Source organism: Zootoca vivipara, chromosome 12, assembly GCF_963506605.1.
Source record: "Zootoca vivipara chromosome 12, rZooViv1.1, whole genome shotgun sequence".
NCBI lineage: Eukaryota > Metazoa > Chordata > Lepidosauria > Squamata > Lacertidae > Zootoca > Zootoca vivipara.
Genome location: NC_083287.1, coordinates 11820651 through 11841970, shown reverse-complemented (window position 1 = coordinate 11841970; position 21320 = coordinate 11820651). Strand labels below are relative to the sequence as shown.

The following is a 21320-nucleotide window of genomic DNA, read 5'->3' as shown; positions in this document are numbered from 1 at the left end:
GGGTAGAGCTTTAACACCCAAATTTATTCATGAAAAGCTCACCAGCAGCCCCCATCTTCACGCCCCCCTCCCCATTGATAAAAAAAGCAGGCAATTTGTTAAGAGCTAAGAATAGCCAGAGATTAGCTCAGCGGGTACAGCAGGAGTCTGTTAATCTCAGGGTCGTGGGTTCGAGTCAAGAGATTCCTGTATTGCAGGGGGTTGGAACTCGGGGTTCCCTTGCAACTCGGCCATTTCATGATCCCTGCATTACAATTCGTAGGATTTTGGGCGGTTAGATCTCCTGGCTTCCCAAGACAGGGCGCGCCAAGGCACATCAGCAAGAGCAGGGGGATGTGCTGAGAATCCCACGGACCCCCTCCGACAAGGGTGCGCAAAGTGGGCACCCTCGAGGCACCCGACGCGGCAGCTTGTGGGTGGGAGACGCCGTTCAATCGGGAACTTCGACTTCCTCCCCGGGGCAGCCCAGACCTTTTCCCACAAGCGCGCGCACCGGGGAAGAGGCGGAGTCCCTTTTTGCACCTGGGGATGGGCGGCAGGGAAAGGGAGGAGCCGTCACCTCCCTCCTCCTGAGTCCCGAGGCAGAGCAGGAAGAGGAGGGCGTCGCCACCGCCAGATCAGCCACCCCGGAGGAGTCTCCTCCACGGTCCGTTGACCAGGGAGGAGAGAAACCACCCCCCCTCCTTGCAGGATCGCAGGGGGCGCAGATGCGCGGAGATGGCTGCGGGTTTCTGGGTCGCTTTCTTGCCGCTGGCCCAACTCCTGTTGCTGGCGGCTGTGACCCTGCAGCGCGCAGGTAAGCGGCGATCGGGCGCCCGTGCGCCCCACGCGTGCTTTGGGTGGGGTCCGCGTAAGGATCGGAAGCGGGGAGGTTCCCCCCCCCCGGGTAGTAAGGCTTGCCCGAATCGCGGAGGGCGGGTTGGAGAGGTAACCGGAGAGCCCCGCAGGTAGCGCGTGGGACTCGGGGTCGTGGGTTCGAACCCCGCGTTGGGCGAAAGAGTCCTGCGTCGCGCGGGGTTGGCCTAGATGACCCATCGGGGTCCCTTCCAACTCTGCGAGTCTCCGATTCCACGAAGATTCCCACCGCCAGCGCCAGCCAGCGCGCCTTGGCAACTTCCTGGCGTGCGCGGCGCCTTAGCGCGGGACCCTGGAAAGTTTGAAAGCGAGTTAGTGGGGAGCGCTTTCGTTTCGGAGTTTTCTTTCTTTCCGTCTGAGGAAAGGGGATCGGGCTGGTCCGGAGATGGCATTGAAACTTGAAAGGGGTGCGGAGGAAGTGAACGGCATCTCTACTTATTCCCTCTACCAAGGAAAACTTTCATGTCTCCTTTTGGTAGTTGGCGCACTGGAACTGCGGAACTCGCTGCCACAAGAGGTAGTGACAGCCAGCAGCTTGGGTGGTTTTAAAAGAGGAAAAGGCAGATCCGTGGAGGACAGGCTGTATAAGTGGCTATTAGCCTTGATGACTGCTTTTGCCTCCATGGTAGGAGGAGACAGTATGCTTCTGAATACCAGTTGCAGAGGAAAATGCTCTTGTGCTCAGGTCCTGCTTGCCAGTTTCCCATATAGGCTGATTGGTCACTGTGAGTACAGGATGCAGGACTAGATGGGCCCTTGGCCTGATCCTGCAGGGCTGTTCTTAACCTGCATATCCTGAAGTGATTGGTGAAGTGATTGGTGGCTGCTAGTGTGTTTGTTTGGTTGTTTTAATGAAACACTGCAATATTTTTCACTTCCACTGTAGTTGCTTTTGGTATATCTATGCTGCTTTGGGCCAAGTTATTAGTGCTGCAGATGTGATTATACCACAGTTCATGGCTCAGTTGGGTAGAGCATGGTGCTGATAATGCCAAGGTTTGATCCCCGTATGGGACGGCAGCCTGTTTCTGCATTGCAGGGGTCAGGATCCTTTCCAACTCTACAATTCTATGATTCTATGGATATACTGTACTTCCAGTACTATCCGCACATGTAGCAGCAAAACTGGATGCCTTTATCTGCCCCGTCTGCAGCAAAACATGTCTCTCCCATACCAGTCTCTGTAGCCACAGCAGGCGCCGTAACTCTCCAATGCAGTGTTTGAAACTTCCATTGTCCTAGGTGCATTTTGTGACAGGGAATTTCATTAGCGCAAGCAGTTTCTGAGCTCTGGGCACAGAATTGCGCCTAAGATTTCAGATTAAAACTGCAGAGTAGAAGGAAAGGAGGACCTTTTTCTCCCTCCCCACTTCCAGCTACTCTCTGAAGACTGGATAAGAGACCCTCTTAAGAATATTAGGGGGGTGGATGGGCAGGGGAAGGACTAGACCAGGCTTCCTCGAACTTGGCCCTCCAGATGTTTTTGGCCTACAACTCCCATCATCCCTAGCTAGCAGGATCAGTGGTCAGGGATGATGGGAATTGTAGTCTCAAAACATCTGGAGGGCCGAGTTTGAGGATGTCTGGACTAGACCATGTGAAAAATGAATTTTAGCTGCAGTTCATTCATTTTCAGACTTTTCTTCTTTACGTTTTCAAAGCTCTTAATGGAGCTCAAGGTTCTCATCACAACTAGCCAGATGTTTAACTGATAATCAATCACAGTCAGTCCATCATTTGAAAAATAAGGCTTTTGAGCTGTCTTACGCGGGTGGCGCTGTAGGCTAAACCACTGAGCCTAGGGCTTGCCAATCAGAAGGTCGGCGGTTCGAATCCCCACGACGGGGTGAGCTCCCGTTGCTCGGTCCCAGCTCCTGCCAACCTAGCAGTTCGAAAGCACGTCAAAGTGCAAGTAGATAAATAGGTACCACTCCGGCGGGAAGGTAAACTGCATTTCCATGCACTGCTCTGGTTTCGCCAGAAGCGGCTTAGTCATGCTGGCCACATGAGCCTGAAAAACTGTCTGCGGACAAACGTCGGCTCCCTCGGCCAGTAAAGCGAGATGAGCACCGCAACCCCAGAGTCATTCGCGACTGGACTTAACTGTTAGGGGTCCTTATGCCAAAATGGCAACTCGACATTCCGTTTTGGCAATCGTAACCTTAGTTTAAGGAGAGTAATCCCTTTTATGAGAGGGTGGAGCACAGAGTTCTTATTAGTTTGTCTGGAGTGACTCCATGCTTTGATGCATCTGAATGATGGTTAATCTAGCACAAATTGGTGCCAGGATATCATTCTGATGCTCTTCTGCAGGGACCGTCAGGTTGTGACTGGGAACACTGTTGGTTGGCCATACTCTCCCAACAGTTTATCAGAAAGCAGCTTTTTAAGAAGTGTTGCAACACTGACCTAGAAAGTTGTTCTATCCGATCCAAACACTTCTGGTGTTCCCTGTGAGTAGTTTTGATGCACAGAGTTCTATACACCTCTCACTCGATATTTGTGTTGTCAGAGCTCCCCCCCCCCCGAACTTTTATTATACACAACTTATGCAAATGTTGCCTCATTTGAGTTAGTTAATGATTTGTGAAGGTATTCCAGACGCCAATGGAAAAGTAGTACTCTACATCCAGTTTTTGTCCCGGCACACTTAAACCTAATTTAATTCCCTGCTCCAGAATACAAGTGGTTTGTCCTTCCAAGCTCCTTCTATCTTTTACATTTTTTTTGTTATAAAAAAGAGCAATCTTATTACAACATGCAACTGATGTTACTCGTTCAACTAGGCCTCCCTGAGACAAAAGAGGCAGGAAATAGCAGTTGTTAACTGGCTCCTTCTTAATGCTATATTTGCATCACTGACTGTTCGGACGCTATGCACAAAACATGCTTGTTATCCTACGCATTTCAGTCAATTTTATTAGCTTACTGAGGAAATCCAAATTCTTGGTCCTTTCAGAGAAGTGGGGCTTCAATAAATCCCCCAAAGCCTTTTTTACTGATAAGAATGGAATAGGCCTGGTTTACTGGATCTGGAAGTCAACAAATCTAAAGAAAGCTACTAAGCTGAGCAACAAAAACTCCCAAGAAGTCTTATCTCTGAAGTTCCAATGCATCCTGCCTCTGTACTATAGCGTTTTTTTCATCAACCTCGCAGATGCCTCAAACACCTTATTGGCTAAACAAGCCTTTGTATCTTTAGAACATAATACTACTTGGCATCAAAACCTATTAGATATTGTATCCAGATACGATCTACCCAAGTTTAATACTCTCAAACTGTGGAGCCCTGATAAAGTTCGGGAATGGATCTTTGAAAAAGACGCCTTTTTAGACACCACGAAGATAAAAAAATTCTGCGTTTTCCTACTGGTTCCCCCGAGTAAAGGCAGTCAAAATCTGTGCCAACTACCTGGTGGATATCACTGATCCCACCCTTCGGAGAGCTTTCACCATGGCCCGGTTTCAAACATTGCTAACTGCATACCTGATTTACAAAAATCCCAGCAGAACACCGTTTATGCCCATGCTTCATGAAAATTAAAGAGGATCTTATACATTACCTCCTCTATTGCCCCATTTACTCGGGCTTTAGAGACGCGATGCTGCAAACTATATCCAACTCTATAATCAATCCTGAATTTTTGTTAGTTGATGCTAACCCACAAATTACCCATGTGGTAGCGGTCTTTGTGATGAAGGCCATGAAAGCCAGGGAAAGATTTATGGATGATAAAGCAAAGACCCCTTCATCGTCTGTTTAACTTGTTTTCCTTCTCTTTCTGTTTTGTGGGATGAAGGTTCTGTTGGGATAGTATGTAATGAATTTTAACATTTTTAATTACTGTTGTGTTGATATTTTGTGTACAGGCATGGTCCTCACAATAAACGGTTTTGTTGTTGCTGTTGTAGAATTAGAAACAGGCATGATGGTATGGGAAGGTTCTGTTCTAGGAAACAAAAAGGTGTGAATGAGTGCTATTATTTTGATCTAGGGATGGGCTGTCCCATAGGAAGATTTGTGGCTTGTAGTCAGGCAACTGCATAGCTGAATGTTGACTAAATATCACCCAGACAGCATTGGAAGATAACTCTTGAATTATTGTGCCTAAAAGAAAAAGAAAAAAATCCATGAAGGATGTGACTTATCTTTGCCGGAAGGTTTTGGATCTTATCCCTAATGGTGATTAAATAAGAACATAAGATCTTGACTGGCTTACACGAAAAATTCCACATCCTGCTTCCCATAGCTGCCTCTGGGAATCACACAAGGAAGGCATGAAGGCTGTTGCCCCTTTCCCAATGTTTCTTTCCCCAACAACTGGCGTTCGGTGATGTTCTGTTTCCAAACAGCCCCAACAAACAAACCTTCCATGATTTTTGTCTAGGCCCCCTTTGGTGACCATCGTTGTGTCTTGACTTTACCGCCAACCAATTTCAGTGGACGCCCCCAAGCTCTAGTATTTTATGACAGGGAGATAAACCTCTCCACATGCTTTATCCAAGATGTGCAACATTTTAGACACCTCTACCCTATCTCAATCACCCTTTTTCTCAGCTAATTATCCCCAAATTTCCTCATAGGGATAATTTTAGTTGCCCTTTCTCCCACCTTTTCCATATCCTTTTTGATATGGGGTGACCAAAACAACACATGGATTTGGTTTCTATCATGGCATGATGATATTAGCTGTTTTTTTTAATTATTGGGCCCTTTTCTTCTTTTCCCACACAAAATTCATCTTTTTCACAGCTGCCACACGCCAAGTTGCCATTTTCACATGGGCCCAGCCCCACCACAATCCAATCATTACCAGTTCAGACTCCATCAGTGTATATGTGAAGTTGGGGTTGTTGTTTTTTTTGTCCCTATGTGCTTGTGTTGAACAGCATTTACTATTTTAATGCCAGTTCAGCCAGTTTGGAGAGGTCCTTTTGGAGCTCCTTTTAATACCTTGTTTTGTTTACCACCCTGAACAATATAGTATCATCGCCACAATTGAAATACCTTGAAGAAAGGCGCCCCACCCTTTCGATCGCTTTTTTCTGCACCTTTTCCCAGCCCTACAATATCTTTTTTTAAAGTTGGAAAACATATTGTGGCTATGCTATTGTTTATTTACAAACTCAAGTCTAGAGAAATACATTATGAATCTCTTGGAGATAGGAGCAACATTTTAGAAAACAGCATTATGCATATATATGGATCCAGATTTGCACAGAGGGGAAAAAAGGCATTTCAAAATCCTATTGACCAACCAGGGTAGATAAAAATCAATGATTTTTTTTTTAAATCGGATTATTTTATTTCAATTGAATTTTTAAAACAAAAGGCTTTTGGAAGAAAAATCTTTATAAAGGTAGTTTTCTGTTTAAGTTACCTTCTGGTCCAAAGGCTATTCATCAGGAAATAAGGATTTATTTAAGTTTTTCATGTGTGCTAAAACTCAGTCAAAGTTGTTGTTTTTTTAAAGAATTTTTTAACCACATCAGTTAACAAACATGGATACATATGCTATGATGTTATTGTTTTAGTTAAATAAATTGTTTAAATTGTTATTAAGGAAATGATTATTTTTCTCCTTCTTATAAAATACAGCAGAAAAGTTGTCCAAATATAAACAGTTAACTTATTAAACCTCACAATAATTTCATAATTATCTGTCTCTGTATTTCTAATAGTATAACCAAATCAGTCATTTTTGATATAACTGTAAAAACTACTCTGAAAATTTATTATTCCAAAGATGAAATATTACAATTATACCAGCAAGAATGAATCTTTCTGTAAAAAATACTAATACTAATAATAATAATATCAAGTCTTACTGACTAGTGATTTAAATCGATTTGATTTAAATAAAATCCACCCTGGTACATAGCAGCCACCATTCATGTCTTTGTAAACTCAAAGCTAGACCACTGTAAAGCTCTCTACAGGGGACTGACCTTTATAATGCTTAAACAGGAACAGGAAGGTCAGATGGCCATGGCCTTACTCCAGATGTTAGATGTGTCATTGGGAGTCCATCTCTCTGGTATCTATTATTCTTGCTCCCTGTTGTTTTTCTATGTGCTTGTTATATAGCTTGGACCCAACATTTATTGCCATTCCTAAGACAGGAGAAGAGTTCTCTTAAGTGTACATACCGGTAGCTATGTGCCAAGTTAAGGATGAAAAGGTTGATGTGGAGAGGCGTTCTTGATAACGCCTCTTTAATTGCAGAATATTATATCTAAGAGCACGGGTGTGAAACACAAGGCCCGGGGGCCAAATCCGGCCCTCCAGACCTCGTCATGTGGTCCGCCGAGCGCCCCAGCCAGCGGGACCCAGCAGCGGGACCTTGCTGCTCAAGCGCCGCACCGACAAAGCGCTGACAAACAACTGGGGCCGGGGGGGGGTAGAAAGGCGGCCGGAGCAGCGCTGCGTGGAGCGCCCCGAGCCACAGCAGGAGAAGGAGGAGGCAGCTTTGAATCCTCCTCCTCCTGCCACGGCTCGGCGCCTGGAAACGGCTGCTGCTGTTGCTGCTGCTGCAGCACAGACAAAGCACCCAGCAGCGCCGTGTGGTGGAGGAGGAGGATTCAAAGTGCTACAGAGCACTGCTGCGTCCCAGAGGCTCGGGACTCTCCGCACGGCGCTGCCGGGCACCGACCCGACAAGCCTCCTCCTCCTCCTCTTGCCTCACCTCCTCCTCCTGCTGCCGCAGCTCAGCCTCATGAATGTGCAACTCTGAGGCTTTACACACTTCTCCTAAAACGGACACCCGCTGCCTCACGCTGCACGGGAAATGCTTTTTGCCCCTGGGTCCCTTCGCGCTCTTTTCTGGCGCTGAATCAAGGCGTTAACCCCCCCCTTCCCTTTCTTTCTTCCTCTCTCTCGTTCTTATTCTTTCTTTCCCTCTCCTTCCTTCCTTCTTTATCTCTGTCTTCTCTCCCTCTTTCTTTTTCTTTCCTTCTTTATTCCTTTTTTCCTACTCTTCTTTCTCTCACCTCTTTCCTTCCTCTCTCCCTCCTGCTCCCTCTTTTCTTCCTTCCTTCCTTCCTTCCTTCCTTCCTTCCGTCCTTCCCATCTTTCTTCCTCTCCTCAGAAACATAGGATGCTGCTTTATACTTCTGGCCCTTAAACCCTGGAACCAGGAGAGCAGCTCCAGTGAGTCAACCTCAGCCAGTCCCTTTGGTGAAGGGTGGTGGCTCACTGGCAGAACATCTGTCCTGCATGCAGAAGGACCCCAGCATCTCCAGGTACTAGTAGCTCTGCAAAGGTCCTGCATGAAACCCTAGCGAGCCTCCACCACCCAGTGCAGTTACCAAAAATCATTTTTCAATAAATTGTACAATAATTGTACATTTGAATATCTACTTGCCATTATTCTGACTATGTTTCTGCTTTCAGAGCTAGTTAATACTTACATTATTACAAAAAAACAGTAATAATTGAATGCAGTGACAATAATTTATGATAATAAAGAGTGGACACATAGTCCTACAGATACAACCGGCCCTTTGAGGGTGACCAAACTGCTGATGCGGCCCCCGATGAATTTGAGTTTGACACCCCTGTCTAAGAGGCTTCATAAAGTCTGACGGCAAGCGTCTTCTTCAAGACGTGTGATCTTCAAACTAGATTTTGATGACTGGTGTGAATGGTAAGATGTACAATGTGCCATTAATAAGGTTTAGTGTGTTTTGTTTCAACTCGATTTAATTATTCGCTCCAAACATTGAGATGGGCCGAATTACAAATCAAATGAATAAAAGCATTCCTTAAAGTACCCTTGCAGAACTGGACAGCAGCTCTGTGCATTTCAGAGAACTTTCCTGGACTTACCGGCCAGCTGCTCCAAATCCAAAATCATTGACATCACAAAGCTGGCTCCAAGCAGTTTATGTTTGGTGGAATCATAGATGTGGACTAACCTGGTAATATCTGAAAGTTCCCAGAGTACGTACTTCCATGCAATGTAGCATATTTCATAGAATCACAGAATTGTGGAGTTGGGAGAGACCCCAAGGGTACTCTGGTCCAACCATTAGCTAAAGCTGGAGATGGAGATTCCACAGATGTTTCTCTTGTGGCTTTGTCACTTTCCACCTGCTCTGCGTTGGCAGCGAACCTTCTTCAGAAGCATGCTGCCTTTGAACGCAAACTCTTTAATAACTAGCACAATGGAGGCGACACCAGAAAAATCGAAACTGCCTTAAGATGTGATTAAGCGTTTCAGGTGACCACCTTTAGGAAGCTCCGCAGGGCTCTTTGGGTAACAGTATATTAGCAATTTTCAGCTCCTACATTCTTTTTTTCTACCTCAAGAGTTTTAGCAATGTAGAGGCAGTAATTGCTGTTGCATTGTTGGGTTTTACAATGGGAACATAAGAGTCTGCCTTGTAATGAGACCAAGTAGCTCTGCCTTGACTTGCAGCTGCGTCCCAAGGTTTCAGAAAGAGTCTCTCTTAGCCCTGCTTGGAGATGCCAGGGCCTTCCCCCTATTTGCAACTACTGTACCCCAATAAATATTTTCCAAGTAAAACTGATGAAACAGAACCTTGGCTATTGGGAATACATGAGATACTTATATCATAGCACCCAAAATTAACATGGCACACTCCTTTGGGTGTTGTTTACTGAATGTAAAGTCAAACATGTGAAATCGGGTCCTAAAATATTTAGAACCTCAGAACATTTTCTGGAAATACATCTGATTCAAAATTGTCTGGAGCACCAGTATTACTAATAAACGGTCTGATAACAGTTTCCTGGACAAGCCACATCAATGGCTACAACTTGGTGGTAATGGCATTATAATGTTTTATTATGTAGCATTAGTCATCTGCTGATAAATATACCCAGTGCTTTGTTTGAAAGGATCTACTATTGACCACTAGCCAGGATAGAGTGACTTAGAAGCATATTCAAGGGACGGCTGTAGCCCTGTACCCATTTACTTGCGAGGAAGCCATACTGAACTCAGTGGGGTGGATTTGTGTAGGACTACACCATAACTGAAGTATAAAAAGTAGGGCGTCTTGTTTCTTCCGTCTGCCTGGAGTGCCACTCCGGGGGTGTGTGTGTGAAGTCAAACCACTGTGTTAGTGTGCCGGAAAAGTTTGTTTTGCTGGGCAGGTTGGGTCAACAAGTGTTTTGTTTCCCCTTTTTCCTGCCAGCAAACAGTTAATGAATGGCAGCTTCTGATTGGCCTCGGTTACAGGAGTGGGAGAGTTGAAAAGGAGAGGATTTGGAGAGACAGTTGAGGAGTAGGTTGGGAGAGGAGAGAGAGTTGGCTCTGGGTAGAAACATCCACACTGAGGAATATATCACAAGCTAGAGAAAGGAGTCTCTGAGCTTTGCGTGAAGGACAGTGTGTGGCGTCCTGTAAGAGTAATAGGCCAGGAATTAACTGGGAGGCTGAGGCTGAGCCAGGAGAAATTGAAGCTGTGAAGAGACAGTCTCCTTAGGTCTCATTCCAGTCAGGAGGGGAGAGATTCTTCTATAAAAAGAGAAGACTCCCAGACCAGTTAAGAGGGGTCTGTTACTTGGAGTATCTCGGGAGTAGGGTTGTCAAAGGAGTGTGTAACTGACAGGAAGTACCACCTTGTTTAAGGACCAAAGTATTAAGCGGCAACAGCTGTGCAACAACTGAGAATGAACTGAAGTGAAATAGCATTATGATCTGAGCCACAAATATGTGAAGACCAGATAACGTTGCTAGGCGATTTTCAGGAAAAAACCTCCCTCTGCCAGGCAACTCTCCCCTTCAAGGTCTCCAGGCAGGGCGTCCTGTTTAGATCAGCGCAAGGAACCTCGAAAGGAGGAATGCCTATAAAAAGTATGAACAGAGGCTATTTGGGGCGGCTTCACCCCACACACTGGCGAGTGTGGCTTTACTCAGCTGAATAAACAAGTGATTATGGGAATCTCCTCTGCCTATGGCATTTATTGGCTTTTCAGTGACCCAAGGCAGCTTGGGCCCAATTAGCGGACCCCAACAGTACCATGGACCTTACAGGAACACCATGGGAAGAATTCACAGGAAAGTGCCTCCCTCAGCACTCTTGTAAGGCATAAAGGGCGCCTAAGCAATCTGGTCCAAGGTACACAATCTAGGAGAAATGCATGCTTAGTTAGTCCCTTTGAAAGGCAGGCTTAGCTTCGTAGCTCAATGTTTGCAGAAGCCTCATTTCCCAGAGTAAACATGCTTCTTTGGCCTGACTAGTTCTGGGTCCAGCTGACAACTTCCTTGTTCTTTTGTCGTGCCCTTGCTTTTGAGTTACATGCTGGGTGTTGTGCAGCACTGAGCAGTGCCTTGCAGAAAATATTGGAATGATGTGTGTGTGTGTGTGTGTGTGTGTGTTCTGAGTATTTCATGTCTGTTCTCTCACTCTCTTGCCCTTGTTTCACTTCTCATTTCAGCCCGAGGCGTACATACTCTATATCTCTTTCGGACAAGTTAGACATGATGTTAATTGTATCTTTGCGTCTAACCTGCTGATTTTTTAAAATGCAAATTGCACCAGCAGGTGGTTGGGAAAGGTGAGAGCAGAGAGTGGGAATTTAATCCTTACTCTCCCCTGCTGTAGTCTGGAGGAAAATCCGCCTTGGGAAGGTGCTATTTGCCTTAAGGGGAAATGTCTTTTTGTGGCAAATCCCCCCCCCCACACACACATCAAAGGCAAATGCGAGGTTCAAAAGAAGGATTTCCCCCAGGAGCACAGCAGGGAAGTTTTGAAACACAGTATTTGTAAGCTTTGTGTATTTTACAGATTTGTAAGTCGTTTTGAGACTTTTCTTGCACAAGAAGCAATTTTCTTTTTAAAAAAAGTGAGTATTACTAGTAATAATAATTAAATCCCCTTCCTGTGCCTGCTCTGATTCCATCAAATATCTCTCACACACATATCCTAAATGCACAGACAATACATTTTGAAAAACCTGCAGCTTAGCTGCAAAGATGTAGTTTGTCCCTTTTAATGCAAACTTTCTGTTTGCGGTGGTTTCCTTGTCACAATCCCACCCCCCCATCCGAGTATCTTTCCTGCTGGCCGGGAGATTCTGAGCTGCCGGGAATTAGGACACACAGTTCAAGAAGGATACTGACAAGCTGGAATGTGTCCAGAAGAGGGCAACCAAAATGGTCAAAGGCCTGGAAACGATGCCTTATGAGGAACGGCTTAGGGAGCTGGGTATGTTTAGCCTGGAGAAGAGAAGGTTAAGGGGTGATATGATAGCCATGTTCAAATATATAAAAGGATGTCATATAGAGGAGGGAGAAAGGTTGTTTTCTGCTGCTCCAGAGAAGCGGACACGGAGCAATGGATTCAAACTACAAGAAAGAAGGTTTCACCTGAACATTAGGAAGAACTTCCTGACAGTAAGAGCTGTTTGGCAGTGGAATTTGCTACCAAGGAGTGTAGTGGAGTCTCCTTCTTTGGAGGTCTTTAAGCAGAGGCTTGACAGCCATATGTCAAGAATGCTTTGATGGTGGTTCCTGCTTGGCAGGGGGTTGGACTGGATGGCCCTTGTGGTCTCTTCCAACTCTATGATTCTATGTCCTCATGAAGTTCTCTAGAGATAAGGAGATAGGGAATGTAGAGGAAAGAATGTTGTTAGTTGCTACGTTTATATCTACATAATTCCCCCTACTTCTTAACTCCTCCTCCATGTTCATTAATTCCCAGGTGGCTTGGGGCTTTTGAGCCCTTTCTGACTGTCATGAGCACTACTGAACGCTAGAAATCTTGCAATGTAGACAGCATCCAATGGGGTTCAAATTTGGTGAACCGGCTGCCTGTAACTTCTTAGTACCTACTGCTTCCATCATTGAGGACCGGCTACAGTTTGTAGCTCTTATTGGCAATTTGTGTATTCCTTCTCAGACACACGCCTCCCGACTAGACCTATCTGTACCAGGCTCAGGGCCATCTTAAACATGTCGGGTGCCGTGGCACGGAGATTGCTCCGGCGCCCCCGCCCCACCCCGTTTCTTGCCACAGCTGGTGGGTGGGTGCAGCCCTGGCGCCCCACGCCACCCAGCCTTCCCCTAGAGCCGGCCCTGACCAGGCTCACACCCGAATGATAATTCGAGAGCATTTGCAGTTGTTCTGAAAATCTGCTACATATCCCTGAATAAGAGTCCCTCTGTTGTGTTGAATGCTGAATTAAAACGAGTTGGGTTTTTTTTTATACCAGTTCATGAACACCAAATCTCATTAGCAGATGTGCACATACACAAGATTTCACAATATTCTTCCCACATTTGGTATTGTGGAATAAACTGTGAAAGTGATTTTGGAGTGTGGCAACCACTTCCTTTACATCTGAAAGAAGAGCTAGACTTATTTCCAAGAACAGGTCATTAATTTGCCTGCCTCCCTCTCATGTTTAGCAGTGTTCACACATCCACTGCAGTTACCACCAATATTCCCTTTTTATGGACCCAAGGGAAGACAGACACAAAATGCATCTCTGGGTTATTTGTGGGGCCTGCCTGGTGTTTTTACATGAGTAGAATGTGTGCTTTTATTTAAAATGCATCTCTGGGTGATTTGTGGGGCATAGGAATTCATTCACACACACCCCAATATAGTCCGGCCCCCCACAAGGTCTGAGGGATGGTGGACCGGCCCCCTACTGAAAAAGTTTGCTGACCCCTGTACTGGCCAAGTTTGCTGACCAAAGGAATTGCTTTCTGAAACTTTTGTTCTCAGAAGCAAGCAGGCACACCATGGCAGAAATGGTTCAATTTCTTCTGCATGACAATCATAGCTTCATAAGACAGAGAGTGGCTCTCTGCATCAGCTGGGGTGTGTGTAACACATTAAAAGGGAGTTAAGATAAAATCACTATAAGTTGTTTTGCTGATTTGGAGGTTTATTCCGAAAAAGAGCTAGATTTCAGCTTTCTGCTTGCCTCTGGTACCTTATTTCTCTCACATGGATGTGGGCTTATATTATGGGCATATGTTCTGTATTATTATTTTATTAATACTATTGCTACAAGTTCGTCATGACCTTTGGCTAGAACATTGCAGGGGGCTGGACTAGATGACCCTTGAGTCCCTTCCAGCTCTACAGTTCTGTGATTCTTTCTTTTTTTAAAGACGTTTTTGGGAACAGTTTATTAAAGCAACCAAGAGGAAATAAGCTGAACACTTCTGAAAATAAAGTAATGCAAGACAAGCCAGCAGTTTGCTTCCCTTCCCTTCAGGAACAAATGTTTTGTCTTCCTTTCCTTAGCCCCCGCCTCAAGGACTAAACCAAGAGGCTGGAGACAGAGGGAACCAAAAGTACTTTCAGACACAGAGAAAAAGGCACCAGCATTTTAAGGATAAACTGGAAGGGGTTCTCGGGAGAAGCTAGAGGTGATGTTCAGGCTCTCAGAACCATCCGCACCAACTCTTCATAGTTAATGCAGCCATTGCTGTCTTCAAGGCCGGCCACAAGCATCTCTACTTCTTCCTCGGTCATCTTCTCCCCTAGGGTGACAAGCACATGGCGTATCTCTGCTCCCATGACCTTCCCGTTGCCCTCCTTGTCGAAGACCCTCGGCCCCTCCACATAATCCTTTGAAGCAGCCTTGATCCTTGTTCTTGGCAATGGTTTGCATAATAATAATAATTTATTATTTATACCCCACCCATCTGGCTGGAACTGCTCAAAGCTCAGTGTCTTTGCATTCATTTCATCGCTTTTGGGATTCCCCAGAACTTTCATGACTTCAGCACTGGTAGGATTCTGGCCCAGGGCTCTCATGACATCGCCACACTTGGCTGTACAGGATCTTGCCATCTCCAGTTTTGCCAAAGAGCTGGAAAGCCTCCTTGAACTCAGCGGTCTGATCTTCCGACAAGTCACACATGATTCCGGCTGCTCACAGTTGCTCTCGCCTGGCGCTCTGACTCTTCCCTCCTTCCGCCCTGAACATGTGCCAAGTCTTTCTTACAATTCTGTGATTCTAATGAATTTATGAACAACTTCAAAGGAACCATATATATAGTACCTTGTGGCGTGTTAGAGGCTTGTGATCAACTTGTGCCTGCCTAGTAAGCCGTGTCTTCCAGCATAACTGAACTGTTGTGCTGTTTTTGATGTATTGTTTGTTTGCTTTCTCGATATCATTTCATCACAAGTCATTAACACGCCTGCTATTTCTACTGTCTCTTTTTAACACTTGCAGTCAGCCTATTAATTCTACCATCAGCTGTTCAAAATGTTATGATTTAGCTTTTGCATCATTTAAGCTCCCCTCTTGTATATTAATACAATTCTGCTTTGGCCACCTCATGAGAAGAGAAGACTCCCTGGAAAAGACTCCCTGGAAAAGACCCTGATGCTGGGAAAGATGGAGGGCACAAGGAGAAGTGGATGACAGAGGATGATATGGTTGGACAGTGTTCTTGAAGCTACGAACATGAGTTTGACCAAACTGCGGGAGGCAGTGGAAGACAGGAGTGCCTGGCGTGCTCTGGTCCATGGGGTCATGAAGAGTCGGACACGACTAAACGACTAAACAACAACTATTTCTTAGGTTAAGCTATCTACGTTTCTGTCATGTCTTAAAGCTCTTTCCTATAGCTGGTTTTTTATCTGGTATTATTTATTCAGAGGCCCTATCAAAGAGGCCCTATCAAAGAGCATATTTATGGAGTTCGTTCTTTCAAGTTTTGCCCAAAGGTATAAGCCTGGGAGGGGGCGGGGGCACGGATGGTGCTGTGGGTTAAACCACAGAGCCTAGGGCTTGCCGATCAGAAGGTCGGCGGTTCGAATCCCTGCGACGGGGTGAGCTCCCATTTCTCAGCCCCTGCTTCTGCCCACCTAACAGTTCAAAAGCACGTCAAAGTGCAAGTAGATAAATAGGTACCGCTCTGGCGGTAAGGTCAACGGCGTTTCTGTGTGCTGCTCTGAAGCGGCTTCGTGAGAAGCGGCTTAGTCATGCTTGCCACATGACCTGGAAGCTGTACGCCGTCTCCCTCGGCCAATAATGCGAGACGAGCGCTGCAACCCCAGAGTTGGTCATGACTAGACCTAATGGTTAGGGGTCCCTTTACCTTTATAAGCCTGGGAGAACCTCCTTTGTTTTCAATGTACTGTTGCTGCTCTGGGATGGCATTATAGTTATTGTATGTTACTGCTTCTGTGCTAGTTTGTTAGTTCAATATTGCTGTTAAGCTGCTGGAACTGTTTTATTTGTTGGTTTGCCATTATGGATTTGGTATGCTATTGAACTATTTATTTTGTGTGTGTGTTTTATACAGCTTGTCTGTTGATTCGTGTTTTATTTATTGTCAGCCGCTTTGGGCTTTTTTTCAGAAGGAAAAACAAGGTGCAAATATGAATTGAAGCAGGAGAAATGATGTGAATTTTTGCTTTTAGAAACAAAACTTACATATGGTGCGGGTAGAAGGAATATGTTCTCTTTAATTCCTCCAGGTTGTTTGGCATTAGCACCAGGGCAGAGAAAATACTTATTTGCACAGCACATTGTGAACTTACAAAATATGTTACCTGAAAATTTAACGATGACTCTCTTTCCTCTGCCGTTCCTCTAATTAAATTCACAGCCTCCAGCATCGTCTTAAAAACCCCACCGGTTGCATGATTCCTCTGTGTAATGTCTAAATTTGGCCCATATACTACAAGGAATATAAATAAGATAATTCTCGTGGTACTTAATATCCTCTGCAAATAGCTCCAGTTTGGAGGCAATCTTTAAATTTCCTTGCGTGTGATATTAACAACAGCCTGGAGGTAATTCATAGTGAGAACACGGAGTATGATAAGAAAGAACGGAGGCTGGCTGAGCAAAGCCTATTAAGGCAAGAACTGCCTGAATCGGGTGTGTGTGTGTGTGTCTTAAATCAAAAGCAGCCGCGTCTGTCAACACCAGTTATTGCTAATGCAGGCCTGAACAAGAAGTAAAGAACTCGCTGTTGCAGCAAGTTGAAATGAGTTGGGAATCGTGTATGGGGAATGATGAAGAATAAAATGAGTATCTCTGCTTCTTGGCCATCCCTGAGGAGATGTGAATAAGTGGGGATGAGCGCTTCCCTGTTCCACATTTGCAGCGCTTAACTTCCCTCAGGAATCCTTGCAACTGTGGTTTGTTAAGGGTGCTGGGAACTGTAGCTCTGGTGAAGGGTAAACGACAGAGGTTGAATCCTGACAAGTACTGTTTTGGGGGAACAGGGAGCAGGCAGGTGAGGGGGACTCCCTGGTCCTGAATGGGGTAACTGTGCCCCTGAAGGACCAGGTGTGCAGCCTGGGAGTCATTTTGGACTCACAGCTGTCCATGGAGGCGCAGGTTAATTCTGTGTCTAGGGCGGCTGTCTATCAGCTCCATCTGGTACGCAGGCTGAGACCCTACCTGCCCGTGGACTGTCTCACCAGAGTGGTGCATGCTCTAATGATCTCCCGCTTGGTCTACTGCAATGTGCTCTATGTGGGGCTATCTTTGAAGGTGCCCTGGAAACTACAACTAATCCAGAATGCGGCAGCTAGACTGGTGACTGGGAGCGGCCGCCAAGACCATATAACACCGGTCCTGAAAGACCTACATTGTTTCCCAGTAAGTTTCTGAGCACAACTCAAAAGTGTTGGTGCAGACCTTTAAAGCCCTAAACGGCCTCGGTCATGTATACCTGAAGGAGCGTCTCCACCCCCATCGTTCAGCCCAGACACTTGAGGTCCAGCTCTGAGGGCCTTCTGCCAGTTCCCTCATTGTGAGAAGTGAGGTTAAAGGGAACCAGGCAGAGGGCCTTCTTGGTAGTGGTGCCCACCCTGCAGAACGCCCTCCCACCAGAGGTCAAGGAAATAAATAAGTATATGACTTTCTGAAGACATCTGAAGGCAGCCCTGTTTTGGGAAGTTTTTAATGTTTGATGTTTTATTGTGTTTTTAATATTCTGTTGGGAGCCTCCCAGAGTGGCTGGGAAACCCAGACAGATGAGCAGGGTATAAATAGTAAATTATTATTATTATTATTATTATTCCCAGAATTCTTTGGGGGAGGTGGTGTGTTTTCAGTGAACGATGTGCACTCAGCCTGCCTCATGTGTGTGTACCTTGACGGAGCAAGAAAGCGCAGTGGGAGTTGGGAGATTTTAGCTTGCCCCGCTTCACTTCATCATCCGATGTGTCATCATGCTAAGCCAAGGTTTTTACACACAAAGAATTCCCCTCCTTATGAGCAAGTTTTGCATTTCTTGTAATCCTAGCAAGGATACATGCAGAGAGACACATAGGCTTAAGAAAGGGAAAAAAGCAAGACATGAATCATTGCTATCACCGTGCTTGTGAACAGCACTGATAAATGAAACGTTATATATATATATTTCTTTCACCATATCCTTCCTAAGTTATTTGACCCTCCTGAACGTTGAGTAAGTAATTATCTTTGCTTATGCAATGGGCCGTAATGTTTAGTGAGCGGAGATCTTTGCTTACACTTTTCGACTGTGTTTGCCTTACTTTGGGTAGATCTTTTGGCTTTTAAAGAGGTTTTGCTCATGCGACAGTGGAACTTTTCCTTCCTTTTGCCTATACAAAAAGCAATTGTTTACTGTGCTATTTCCTGACAGAATGGTTGGCCCAAATTTATTTTGATATGTTGCCCCCGCCTTGGACTCCGCGAAGCAGTTCAGTGTGACTCCTCTGTCCAACATTAGGCTCTTATAGTCTGGTGTGCCTCTACGCATGTGGTTCCTTTTTGACTCTTTAAGCAACAAATGAGCAATAGTTAAAGTGGCTACAGATATTTAGTAGTAGTGGTAGTAGTAATGATAATAATAATAATATTTATACTCTGCCCATCTGGCACGATCGACCGGTTGGACGTGCCCGCTCAACGTAAACCAGAAATTTAACATGGTTCAGAAATTTAACGTTGGACCATGGAGCCACCATGGCTTTTAGTTAATGACTGCCAAACTAATTTTCTCTAAAGGAAGATCTAATTAGCACTTCTGTTATGCAGCCTGCTGGCAGTTAAAGATGCCCATTGTGCAATTACTTCTGTAAGGGTCATCAGTGTTGTTCATCGCTGAAGATGGAAGGAACACAGCTGCCTGAGGCAGAACATCAAATTAGTTCATAAAAATGCACAGTGGACTTCTTAACGCAGATTTTAAAAAATTGTTGACCTTCTGTTAATTTCACATGTGTAAGTGAACATGATGATTCTGTTAAAGGGACTTCTTCCTTTCCTGTTCAGGAATGCAGGTTCTTTTTTTCTTTTTCTTTTTTAAAAACCCTATCTGATTAGCATCATAGAATCATAGAATTGTAGAGTTGGAAGGGACCACAAAGGTCATCTAGTCCAACCCCCTGCAGTGCAGCAATCTTTTGCCCAACTTGGGGCTCGAACCCACAACCCTGAGATTTAAGAGTCTCACGAGCTATCATATCAGTCTCAAAACTGTTTGAAATTTATTCTGAGAATTTTAAAATTACAAACCAGCGGGCCTTCTTGGTAGTGGCATCCACCTTGTGGAATAGTAGTAGTAGTAGTAATAATAATAATAATATATTATTTATACCACACCCATTTGGCTGGGTTTCCATTTCCCCAGCCATTCTGAGCGGCTCCCAACATTAATAATAATAATAATAATGTGATAAACATCATACATTAAAAACTTCCCTAAACAGAGCTGCCTTCAGCTGTCTTCTAAAAGTCAACTAGTTGTTTATCTGCTTGACATCTGATGCGAGGTTACAGGGAACCAGGTTACAGGGCCTTCTCGGTAGTGGCGCCTGCCCTGTGGAATGCCCTCCCATTGTTTTTAATGGTTGATGTTTTACTGTGTTTTTAAGATTTTGTTGGGAGCCTCCTAGAGTGGCTGGGACAACCCAGTCAGATGGGCAGCATATATAATATATTATTATTATTATTATTATTATTATTATTATTATTTCATCTTAAGAACATAAGAGCCTGCTGGATCATAAACATGACCCAAGCACACAAGCACTTTCCTCCTGTGGTTTTCAGCAACTGATATTCAGAAGCATTGCTCCCTCGTGACAGCTTCATTAATTGATGACACTGGAAATAAATCTGCACCTTACCAAAAGCAGTTTATCACTTTCTTAGACAAAAAGGCTATGTTTGAAAGCCAAAACCTTGTACAGCCGTACCTTGGAAGCCGAACGCCTTGCGACTCGAACGCTTCGGCTCCTGAACGATCGAAAACTGGAAGTGAGTGGTCCGGTTTTCGAACAATTTTTGGAAGCCGTATGTCCAGTGTGGCTTCTGTGGCTTCCGATTGAGTGCAGGAAGCTCCTGCAGCCAATTGGAAGCCGTGCCTCGGTTGTCAAACGTTTTCAGAAGTTGAACAGATTCCTTTCGGCAACCAAGGTACGACCATATGTGTTGAGCAACTGTTGCAAAACACTCTCCAGTAACAAATGTTCATATATGTGTTGCTCAGCATTTCTTTGTTGATCTGGAAATGGGGTGGTAAAAAAAAAGACGGTGGGGTTCAAATATACTCCCTTCTCCCAGTTATATCGACTTTTGGTTTGGAGCCAAAGGTTTCTGTGGCAGAGCGAAAACACCTTCGACTCGGGCAAGGAACAGACAGAGCATCTCTCTTCCTCCAGGCGCTGCCCTTACAATCTCTGGGAAATATGCTCTATAGAGTTAGGGGACGCTCCCCCAGCAGAATGTGAAGTGATTTGGGGTGGTGAACTGCAGCTGTGTATGAATATATGTAGGGTGTATGTGTGGATGAGACTAAATACTTATCTCCAAGCCATACTTGTGTATTTTTTTATTAGATCTTTCCAACGTTTCACAAATTGATTTCACATCAAATAATCACATTGATATGTTGACTTCTTCCCACCCTCGCATCTGCAGTGTTTATGCTCAAACCCTTTTCTACTACATTATATATCAGACTCTTATCAATTGCAAAAAAAACCCCACAACCCTCTGGTACAATTATTTTATCAGTTGTTGTAAGGGGGAGGGATTATAGAGAACCCTCCCCCCTCATCAGAAGCAGCCAGTCTCCAAGCAGTCATGAGAGCGAGGGGTCTGAAGGGGTGAGTCAGGAAACGGAGAGGGAGTGCCAGGGCTCTGGCAACATCAAAGAGCCCCTGCTCCATAGGCAGGAAGAGAGGGAGGCGGAAAGAGTGGACAGGAATAGGTCAGACAGAAGACCCGTCCCCCCGACGCCGGAATTGAGGAGGAGGAGGAAAGGGAGGCGCTTCTCAGTTCCGAGGCTTTTATGCTGGTCCCGAACGCGGAAGGGGTAGTGCAGGAATCTGACTCGAGCGGGTAGACATGAAATGAGCAGTCCGTTACACTGTAAATAATGTGCACCAATAAAAACGTCTGAAAGACAAGCATGTGGACGGTCGTTACTCAAGAGTAGTCACAACAAACCCTGACAGTTGTTTTCCGCTCTTCCAATCTCGAATTCTGCCCTCCATTTCATTTGACTATAATACTTCTTTAAATAGTCCAA

General features: G+C 45.1%; 1 protein-coding gene and 1 pseudogene across 1 annotated transcript in view; one reads left to right on the top strand and one right to left on the bottom strand.

Annotated features, from left to right (window-relative positions):
• The first annotated feature begins 574 nt into the window (after positions 1-574).
• The window catches only part of CDCP1 (CUB domain containing protein 1), a 39126-nt gene continuing 18380 nt past the window's right edge, over positions 575-21320 (top strand). Inside the window, exon 1 of the mRNA XM_035129484.2 lies at positions 575-796. Within this exon, the coding sequence (XP_034985375.2) occupies positions 718-796 (79 nt within the window). The 5' untranslated portion in view covers positions 575-717. The remainder of the gene's footprint in view (positions 797-21320) is intronic.
• Positions 14173-14759, bottom strand: LOC118091904 (myosin light polypeptide 6-like; annotated as a pseudogene).